Genomic DNA, 11,154 nt, shown 5'->3' on the forward strand with positions numbered 1-11,154 from the left:
TGCATGGCTTCCCTTCTATGATGACTTCTAGAATTGACGTTATTGCTAATGCACTCTTTAATAAAAATGGATCCTACATATAAATTAATAGAAAGAGTCACTTTTATTAAAGCATATGTGTCAGCAATGACGTCAATATTGTGAGCAAACCATGGGATTGGCCATTGGTATTGTCCAAAAAATGGTTGTATTTGCATGGATATTTGATTACGCGATAAGGAAGTCATTAAACGATATTATGAGTCCATGCCAATTTAGCCAATCATAATCTAAAGGTGGTGAAAGTTTAAGAATGCAATCAATGACCCTGGATTTCATTTCTTCTTTACGTTGGATTTCAAACAAAGAAGAACGTTTCGTTTCACCTGCGTTTGATATGCATGAACATCCTTGTATGACATAGCTGTCTACGTGTACATGAATAACCGATGCTAATATATTAATTTGAAGTAAAATAAACATGGAAAGATGTTGAACCCTTACATAATGACGCGGGTTGTTTTAGAAAAAATGACCGAACTAAGACAATGGTTTTCAAATACCACGAGCTAATTGGCTTATCCTGGTTTCATGTCTGAGATTTTGTATTAATATACATTTTAGCTTTAGTTTATGGTAAGTTATTGTGAACCAAAGCCAGCCCTGATAGACTACCAATTGGCAGAGGTACTCAGGTTCCCTCCAATTTGAAATCAAAAGTTTTGAGACGTTGAGGCTGTAAAGTGTAACAAGATAATATCAAACAAATTTTACCAGCTTTTACATTTAAAGCCCGAAACCCTCAAAGAAGTGAAATTTGACCGCTTTTCTTTGCTACGAATGCTTTAGCTATAACGGACCTCGCAATTTTTCACTTTTGCTCTATAATATTCTGAATTTTAACAACCAGAAAAACAATAATATTTTGAATTTGATTTTCTTATTTTAGTTTTTCGGTTCATTTAAAGAGGTAAATATTATACCATATAGTAGTTAATCTGTTCAGTTAGAAAAATGTGATAAAAATGTCACTTAGTACTATGATCTAGTTGTATTCCTCTTCTTTTGTAAGTGAGAGGTCTTAAACCATTACGTCATTAACCGTTGGGTCGTTTGACCATTAAAACTGTTAATTTCAATATATTCTATTATTTTGTTATGCAAATGATTGTCCGTGAGTCGTTATAGGTGGCTAAGCACGAACGTTTAAGTCGTTAACCGTTAGGTCGTTAGAGACTGTTAAACCGTTAATTTCAAGATATTTTATTATTTCTTTATATATACATTGGATAATAGATCACTTAGTTAAGCTACAACTAGTAGACCTTCAATACAAACTCCTAATATTTTACCATTCTTTTCCACGTTAATGTATTCTTTCTAAAATTTCGAATGAAGATTGTTTAACTTAATAACTCTAATAACACCTTGATTCAATATGTGAGAAGTAACTTGGCTGACTATAAAATGGATAATTCATACTTATATAAATTGAACTTAAAAAATGCTAATTAACTGTGTTTAAATTATCTTTTTTTGTTGAAGTGTACGAGTTATCTTAAATTCATTAACTAAACAACACTCTCTAAAAAAAAAATTAAAATCTGAATTTTGGACTGCAAGTAAAATGAAAAGCATTCAGGTTGAAATATTGGAATTATGCTCCAAAATTGGAAAAAAAATGCATTTCCATGGCAGGCAATTAAATGAAAGATTGTGAAATCTTCTTCACAAAGAAGTATATGTAAGAACCTCCTATGTTTGGTAAAGTAAAATAAATATTTTATTTCATATTAGATTTTACCATTAATTAGTGTGAAATGTTAAGGTGGGCTATGCATGTACATATATCTTTTGTAACTTACAATGTGAACTGCGTGCATTTGTCTGGAAAATACATAGAGGTAATTCAGATAAAGATAAACACTCTCTTTAAATTAAGCAGTTTTCTTACACTTGTTGCACCTTCATTTGTTGAAACGGCTGACTTAACCAGCCCTTGTATTATATAAACCCCTCACTGCTCAATAGTGTGGTGCAAGATAGGTTTCATTCCAAGCAATGGATGCTACAGATAGTGCTGAGTTTAGGCAATCTTCTTCCAATTCCAAACCCTCTTTCGCAGATACGATCAACATCTTGGTTGTAGACGACGATGCCACCACTCTAACTATTGTTTCAGCAATGCTCAAAACATGGAACTATAAAGGTATATAGATTGAAGATTACAACTACATATACTAATTTTAAAATTAAATATGTAACCCAAAAACAAAAGAACAAAATTTTGAATACGTACGATTTCGTGCGCCGTCCTTTTAGAACTTGTGTTTATGTTTAAGCGTATGACAAGAATTTCTAAGAATTAATTTTTGTTGCTGAATTCAGATACAAATTCCATTTTGATTGGCCACCTATGTACACAAGAATAGTGGAATTTGGAATTTTTGTCATGAATTGCCGCCCTTTGTACTGTACATAATTTATGTTTGAAAAGTTTGTCTAGATTATTCTTTTTAAAAAAGAATAAAATTGATTTAAATATTTCTTAGAATAATTGATTTTTTGTTTTGTTTTGTCCTATCATTTGTAATTTGTTTAGTTTCATAAGTTACCTAGATCTTCAAGTGGTCAACTCTTTTTTCAGACTTTGCATGCATGCCTTTTCTTATGTGTTATGTTTTCTTAGAAAAATTATGTTGAAAATATTTTTTGACCGAACCTTTTTTCTATAGACACTAGATCTAGCTAGATCTCATCTTATACAATGTAAAATTGATCAGATTTTTTGCTGCATGTGCTCTTTAAAAATAAAAAAATAAAAAAAAAAGAAAAAAGAAATTTGTATCATTTTCATTCAATGGATCTAGGAGATTTTTTGTTCTTCAGACTTTTCGCCGTCTTAATTTTTTTGTAAGAATGGTTGATAAGAAAACTATATATATTTGTTTTTCAATTAGGGTTCTTATGTGTGTAACTTTTTAAGTTAGTAAAAAGGGTACTCGATTGTTTTTTTTAAAAGAAATGGTACTCAATTGTTGGCTTCCTTGCAAATTGCAATTAGAGTATAAAAAAGAATTATTTTGTTTTTTATAATAAGCAAAAAAAAAAAAAAAAAAAACCCCTTAAGAGATCCATTGCTTAAGGTAAATCGCATGCATGCTTGCTTATGAGGGTTCAAAAAACGATTCTTAGATCGCTTTGGTGCTACGTTGAATAATTTTGCAAGATTTCATTGATTCATGCTGTCTACAGTCAACACTAATATTTTTTTAAATTTCTTGCTACACTTTATTTAGTTGTCCCTGTTAAGAATCCTATAGATGCTTTGGCTACCCTTCGAGAGCAGAAAGGCGCATTTGATGTTGTTGTTACCGACCTCCATATGCCTGAGATGGATGGATTTGAATTGCAAAAGCATGTTCGTGACGAGTTTAAGCTACCTGTTATTAGTGAGTGTCATTCTTAAGTAAACAAATTAATCTCGTAAATGTAGTTTCGTTTTTAATCAATACATGTCCAACTCATTTTGTTTAATTCATTTCTTAATGCAGTGATGTCCGCAGATGACAACGAGAGTGTGATACTAAAGAGTTTAGAGGGTGGAGTTGCTTACTATATAGTAAAGCCTGTGAGCAAAGATGACATTAAAAATGTGTGGCAGTATGCTGTGGCGGCTAAGAAAGGTAAATCTGTTGTCATAGGGGAAATAGAAGGTGCTCCAAGAGAAGCACCTGGTGAGGTCGACGATGGAAGTAACTCTGAGATATCTTCAGATACTAATGAGGAACAACATAAAAAAAAGGCCGAGGTAAAGACGAAGAAGGCAAAAAAAAGAGGTAGGGAAGACGATAATGAAGAACGCATGCTTGCACCAAAGAAGCCAAAAGTGGTTTGGATAAACTCACTTCACTATCAGTTTCTGTTGGCCATTAGACACATCGGCCTTGACAGTACGTGACATTTTCAATCATCTCATATTTTCTTTCCGAATTTCTGAGTATGTGTTTATTAGTGTATTAAAAGCGTGTGGCGTGGCCGAGACGTCCGAGGGATAGCCCAGCCTAGGTGTGAGGCGAAGCCTCACGGGACTTAAATTTTTTAATATATACTGTAACGTACACATATATTAAATTAAAAAAAAATTATTAACCAATAATCACCCTGAGCGCACACATATATAGACATATATTATATTATATATATATATATATATATATATAAAATAGAGAATGAAAAGCACAATAAGCACACATATAACAATGCACGCAGACAACACACAGATCCATTATATAAAAAATAAAAATTAGCAAAAAAAGGCAGAGAGACGATAATGTAAGGAAGAGGTATGAGGCAGTTAAAACCCCAAAAGCGGCAACCCTCAAGCCCAACCTTAGAGAGCGCCTAGGCGCGCCATGAGGCGAGCCTTTTAAAACATTGGTGCTTATATACATACCTTTGCGTTTACTGATTAATGTAATTGGGTTCATGCAGGGGCAGTGCCAAAGAATATTCTCGAGTTCATGAATGTACCAGGCTTAACCAGGGCAAATGTAGCTAGTCATTTGCAGGTTATTTATTTGTTTGAATGTTATTGGAATATATATTAGATATTTTTTTTAAATCTATTTAAAATCTATTTTTATTTGGTTTCCTTTTTTATGTATTTTACAAGAGGAGATATATATATATATATATATATATAGAGAGAGAGAGAGAGAGAGTACAAAGGGGCGTGCACTACCATGACCACTTGGCCTAATAATTAACTCACTTATGTGTGGTTTCCGTTTCTATCAGTTGTAGAAAGACTAATGAAAGAAAGAAAACTTGTGTGTGCGTGAAGATGTTCAATTCTTGCGAAAGAAATAAAAAAAGGGTTTTGCACTTGTTGCATGGTAACAAGTATTTTAATATTTATCACAAAACATTGTGCGTATATAAGCTAGAAAGATTATACCTTGATGGCCACATTGTTAATGATGGTATGTGCATCTGTGAATTTGCAGAAGTATCGCATCTTTTTGAAACGAGTTGCTGAGAAAGCTAGACTTTCCAAGTGCTTGTCTGAGAGGGTGTTCAGGTCAAGCTTTGCAGTTGGCCATCCAGGACTGGTCTTCAACAGTACGGAAGCAGGAGACCAATACTCGCTGTACCTGAAATTACAACAGCAAATGGGAGCATCCCCAATCAATGCCTCTGTATTTCAACCATCCTCAGTTGGGATTGATGGAAATACCATTAATCTCCTTGGCTTGATCCAATGCCCTAATTATCAGCAATCTTCAAGAAGCAGCAACACCATGAGATCCGTGACTCAACTTATCGGTTCGGGGCAGTCTCGTCTGCTGAACCCTATTACTCAAGCTAATCTTCTCCGCCACCAACCATGGGTTGGAAATGTGAATCATCAGCTACTTTCTCAAGTAAGTCGCCGCCCAGGGGATTTTGGAAAGCAACAACTGATGAACAATCATGGATCAAGTGGAGGCATGTCTTCTAATTCTGCCGATATTACTGGACTTACCACCAATAATATTCTTGCAAGTAATTTGATCCAAATGTTCCCACAAGTAAAGCAGCAGGGAATTTTCACCAATAACAACCCATTCAGCTACAACCTTGGCACATCTGGAATTCAGAACAATTTTACTAATCAGCAGCTGATTGGTAACTTTTCTGGAACCCACCCTAATTGCAGATCTGAGATATTGGGAAAACTCAATAATCTCAATGGGACTGGTAGACTTTCATCAAATGGGTTTAACTTCAACAATGAGATTATCAATGGCTTGACCAATGGGGTTCGAAACGTGAGTCTGAGTGGTACTACTGCACCAATGGCTACCTTAGGAGGTTCTTCGTCATCGTCGTCTTCTGCTGGGTTTGAGACTAGCACTACTACTTCTAGTGCATATCAGTTTCTAAAAGTTTTCAATAAGAACAAAGAAGATCAGCAGCAAAATGTTTCTGTGTTGCCACCCCCAGCTGAGAATAACGATAATAATAGTACTACTGCTCCTACATTGGTCAACAAGAATAGTATGTCTCCTGAACAAGAACTGGACAAAACTCTTGATGATTTGATGATTAGTAATCTTTTCATGGACCAGCATAACAACTATCAACCTTCTTCTTCTCAGGTACATATAAAACCCTAAACCCTAAAGATCTTTCTTTTCTTTTCTACTGTTTTCTCACCAAATTGTCTGCTTCAATGTGTGCAGCAAAAAGGTGGAGATCAAGATCAACTTCCTCCCGACTTCTCAAGTTTCTTGTATCCAGTTGAAGTGCCAGACGCTACTCCGAATCAAATGAACCCTAGTGCTGCAGACCAAGGTCCGGACACTGCTGTAAACAAAGTTTCCAACCCTTCTGCGAACCAAGGTCTGGGCACTGCTGTAAACAAAGTTTCCGACCCTTCTGCAGACCAGGTTCCAAACTCTAACTCTTCTGGCACATACCGTGTCAAAGAAAATGCACCTAATGAACAATCTTGGAGCCAGGCATGCCTACTTCATTTCATATTTTATCACATACTCACGTGTGCACACGCACATTTACTTGATCATGGTACTAATTATATTGCTTACTCATTTCAACCCTTCCGTGGACCAGGTTCCAAACCCTAACTCTTCTGGCCCATACCATGTTGAAGAAAACGCACCTAATGAACAATCTTGGAGCCAGGCATGCATACTCATTTCATACTTTGAGCACATACACACACGCGTGCGCATGGACACACAATGGATTTGATCATGATACTAAACATATATTATGTCTATGTGCAGCAGCAGGGAGGTGATCAACAAGTCCTCAACCCCGAATTCAGAGGCAACGTCTTTGACCCAGAGGACTATAACATGTTATCTGAGACACCACTCCCTTTTCCGGCAAGTCAAGAATTCAATTTATAGCTACCACTTATACGATTTGACATAGTATCTCTGATAAGTTTTGCTAATGAACATTTTGGTTATTTCACTTGTGTTCTTTGCAGGATTGTGACCATGATTTCCTGAATGCCCTACTGGGTGATGGTCTTTAAGCTGTATTGAAGGGAGTTAAAAGCGAGCTAGATTGATCCAAATCCAGTCTCGGAGAAATTTATTTACTTATTTTGATTGGATTGAGATAATAGGTCTGGCTTGCTTCAATGTAATAGTAATAGTGTTTGATAAATAAGTTGAACTTCGGCTATGTAATAATTATGTAGTTTGCTAGACAAGTGAACTTTGGCTATCTTGCAAAGTTGAACTTTGGCTATCTAGTTAAGTTGTATTTTGAAAATAAAATAAAGACCTAGTATGCTTTACTTTTTAAGACATTTGACATGTTTACTCTCTTTCAAAGAAAAACATCAAGGTGACTAGAATGTTTCCTTATTTTTCTATCAGTTATGTGATGAATGAAATAGAAATATATGCTCTCTTTTATTATACATTAGCCCTCTTCTTTCACAAACAATTTCACTTACGAGATTGAGAAGAATTGGGCTATGGTGGCAAGGCTTATAGAGCAAACAAATTAAATTGAGTAAGGCCCATATTAAGCCTAGTCTCATCAAATTATGGTATTAAAGTCGGACAAAATTTGGTCAACTCTTCCATGGTTAGCCACCTAATATGACAAATGCGGTTTAGAGCCAATCTGACTTTTCAATGTATTGGAAGAAAATGTTGTGATCAGCAAAAATATCTAGAAGGAGAAACCAAACGCTAATTAAAAGTCTAGGATTATCATCCTAATCAAATTTCCTCAATAATCCTCAATTTGCCAATAAAAAAGTAGCCGTTGGAAAAATCTTTCCAAAGCTACACCAATTTCCCTCAATACAAATAGCGTGCGTATCTTTACCTTTTCAAAAGCTAACTCACAACAATCTTTTCTAAGATTTTCTTCCTCCGAAAAGATTGAAAAAAAATCTATTAGGGTGAGATTTTGATCCTTCTCTAGATTTTGAATCATGATATCTGATCGTTGTGCAGCTTGCAAGTATCTGAGAAGAAGATGTCCTTCCGATTGCATCTTCTCTTCGTATTTTCCTCCAAATAATCCTCAAAGATTTGCTTCTGTTCATAGGATCTATGGTGCCAGCAATGTTTCCAAAATGCTCCAGGTACATAATCCTACTCTAGAAACGTAATAAATGCAATCACATTTCTCAAACTCGTAAGATTTCTTCTTTATTGTGTTATAATGGATTCAAGTGCGTGGCAACATAAATCGTCACACTTGGATTTGTTGTTTAGAGAGTCTGAATAGCAGTCATTTCTTAATTATGAACTCAAGAGAAATTAATCTTGTATTGATGGGATGATTGACTTTGGTTTTTCCTCTTATGATTTTATCAACAACTACCAGACCATCTGAGAGCTAAAGCAGTAGAGATTTTGTGTTATGAAGCTAAATGTAGAATACAAGATTCAGTTTATGGTTGTGTTAAGACTATTTTTCAATTGCATCAAGAAATTCACAACGCAAAATGCCAATTAGCTAAAACACGAGTTGAGATCGCCCTCACAAACTCTCGCAGAGGAGGAGGAGGACAAGAAAATCAAGTGAATCAAATGCAAGAAGTTCAGTCCAACTTAAATTTCTTTCCGGACCAAACCCATGTTGAGGCAACCCAATTTGGTTCTTCCTCCAAAGCTCCTTGGTTCAGTTGATTCTTTACTGTTTGCAAAAGAATAAAAAGGTTAACAAAATAGTGAAATTCATTCCGATTCATTCCATGCAAATTAGCTATAAACTGCATTGTATCGTACTGGATGTTGTAAGATTAGTTCAGATTCATGAATAACCAAATACATTGCCTCTCCGCTGCAATGGCAATTCGACCACCATTGCCTCATCTCCATCAAAGACTCTGAGGATCCCAAAACCCTAACTTCCCCATTGATCTCCAAAACCATAACATCCCAACCAAGTACGGAAACTACAGTTCAATCCTCACAAAAAATCCCCTTTTTCTTTGGCTTTAAAAGAAGCCAATTGCATAGCTGCATAGTTTTCCCAATGATACTTATCGGTTTGTTGCTCTACTCAAGGTCAATCATCTCCATGCTCTTCATTGGCCGCCTTAGCGGGCGGGTCCCCCGCCATAGGCTTCGCCAACATCACCTGTTACTCCATCCTCCCTGGCCTCGCCATGGGAATGGAACCCATCTGCGGCAAGCTTTTGGTGCCAAAAAACACTCTGCTCGGCCTCTCTTTGCAGAGGACGGTCCTCCTCCGACTATTTACATCCTCACCAATTTCTCTTCTCTGGCTGAACATGAAGAAAATCCTTCTCATCTGCGGCCAGGACGAAGCGATCGCGAAGCTCAGTTGTACCTCTGTTCTCTCCCTGATCTTCTCGCTCAATCTTTTCTCCACCTTCTGAGAATTTACCTTAGAAGTCAATCCATCACTCTGCCTCTCACATTGTGTGCAGCACTTGCGATCATATCCTCTACATTTCCATCAACTATTTTCTCATTTTGCACCTCGATTTGGGAAACAAAGTTGTTGCTCTTAGTGAGGTGTGGTCTAACTACAACCCCGTGACTTCCCTGATCATAACATCATCCACAAAAAACCTGGGGAGGGATTTCAGTGGAGTGTTTCAGAGAATGGTGGTGGTATGAGATCATGATCTTGTTCTGTGGATTGTTAATAAATCCGAGAGCCACCGTTGATTCAATGGGAGTTCTTCTAATTTAAACCACCGCTTTAATCTACATATTTCCTTCTTCCTTAAGCTTTAGTGTGTCCACGAGAGTCTGCAATGAAATCGGCGGGAACAACCCGAAAAGGGAGTGGTGTCTCAAATAACAGGTTTTAGTCCTATGATTCAAAGACGTTGCCTCTGAATTCGGGGTTGAGGACTTGTTGATCACCTCCCTGCCACTGCACACAGCCACAATATAATTAGTGTCCAGTCCTTGGTCCGCAGCAGTGGGGTTTATTTGATTCGGAGTTGCGTCCGTCACTTGAACTGGATATAAGTATCTAACTCACCTGATAAACATAAACAATCTTCCTTGATTTCAGCTTTGCTTGGCTTGTCCTCCTCAACCCCGAATTCAGAGGCATCGTCTTTGAATCAGAGGACTAAAACCTGTTACTTGAGACACCACTCCCCTTTCGAGTTGCTGGCGCCAATTTCATTGCCGACTCCCGTGGAAACACTGAAGCTTAAGGAAGAAGGAAATATGTAGATTAAGGCGGCACTTTGATTTAAAACTCCCATTGAAGCAACGGTGGTTCTCAGATTTATTAACAATCCACGGAGCAAGATCATGATCTCATACCACCACCATTCTAAACACACAGAAATGTAGCTGGGCACTGCTAAATTTAGAAGGGTCCTCATTTCTCTGAAACACTCCATTGACATCCCTCCCCAGGTTTTTCTGTAGACTCCAGAGAAGATGATGTATAAGATCAGGAAAGCTACGAGGTTGAAGGTAGACCAAACCCCACTAAAAGCAACACCCTTGATTGCCAAATCGAGGTGCGAAACGAGAAAATAGTTTATGGGAATGTGGGGGATGATCGCCAGAGTTGCACACAATGAGAGGCAGAGTGATGGATTGACTTCTGAGGTAAATTCTCAGAGGGTGGAGAAAAAATTGAGCGAGAAGATCAGGGAGAGAACAGAGGAGGTACAACTGAGCTTCGGCAGCGATCGCTTCGTCCTGGCCGCAGATGAGGATGATTTTCTTCATGTTCAGCCAGGGAAGAGAAATGGGTAAGGATGTAAATAGTAAGAGGAGGACTGTCCTCTGCAAAGAGAGGCCGAGCAGAGCGTGTTTTCTGGCGCCAAAAGCTTGGCCGCAGATGAGTTCCATTCCCATGGCGAGGCCGGAGAGTATGTAGTAACCGGTGATGTTGGCGAAGCCCACGGCAAGGGACCCGTCCGCTACGGCGAGCTCACCAAGGCGGCCGAAGAAGAGCATGGAGATGATTGACCTTGAGTAAAGCAACAGGCCGGTAAGTATCATTGGGAAAGCTATGACAGCTATGGAATTGGCTTCTTTTAAAGCCAAAGAAAAATGGGATTCTTTGTGGGGATTGAACTGTAACTTCGGGACTTGTTTTGGTTGGGATGTTATGGTTTTGGAGATCAATGGGGAAGTTAGGGTTTTGGGATCCTCCGAGTCTTTGATGGAGATAAGGCAATGGTGG

The 11,154-nt window shown here is 37.5% G+C and overlaps 2 protein-coding genes and 2 pseudogenes across 2 annotated transcripts; 3 read left to right on the top strand and 1 right to left on the bottom strand.

Annotated features, from left to right (window-relative positions):
• The first annotated feature begins 2,040 nt into the window (after positions 1–2,040).
• On the top strand, positions 2,041–7,030 carry LOC137734522 (putative two-component response regulator ARR21). The gene is made up of 9 exons (XM_068473769.1): positions 2,041–2,188; positions 3,279–3,431; positions 3,534–3,932; positions 4,474–4,550; positions 4,989–6,122; positions 6,207–6,485; positions 6,598–6,669; positions 6,774–6,875; positions 6,983–7,030. The coding sequence occupies exons 1-9, from the start codon at positions 2,041–2,043 to the stop codon at positions 7,028–7,030; spliced, it is 2,412 nt and encodes an 803-aa protein (XP_068329870.1).
• Positions 7,031–7,948: 918 nt separating this feature from the next.
• Positions 7,949–8,651, top strand: LOC137734523 (LOB domain-containing protein 24-like). Its single transcript, XM_068473770.1, has 2 exons — positions 7,949–8,105; positions 8,341–8,651. The coding sequence occupies exons 1-2, from the start codon at positions 7,949–7,951 to the stop codon at positions 8,649–8,651; spliced, it is 468 nt and encodes a 155-aa protein (XP_068329871.1).
• A 112-nt stretch (positions 8,652–8,763) lies between these two features.
• LOC137735645 (protein DETOXIFICATION 49-like) lies at positions 8,764–9,798 on the top strand (annotated as a pseudogene).
• Positions 9,306–11,093, bottom strand: LOC137735644 (protein DETOXIFICATION 49-like; annotated as a pseudogene).
• Positions 11,094–11,154: the final 61 nt, after the last annotated feature.

This window comes from Pyrus communis, chromosome 5 (assembly GCF_963583255.1).
Source record: "Pyrus communis chromosome 5, drPyrComm1.1, whole genome shotgun sequence".
Taxonomy (NCBI): Eukaryota; Viridiplantae; Streptophyta; class Magnoliopsida; order Rosales; family Rosaceae; genus Pyrus; species Pyrus communis.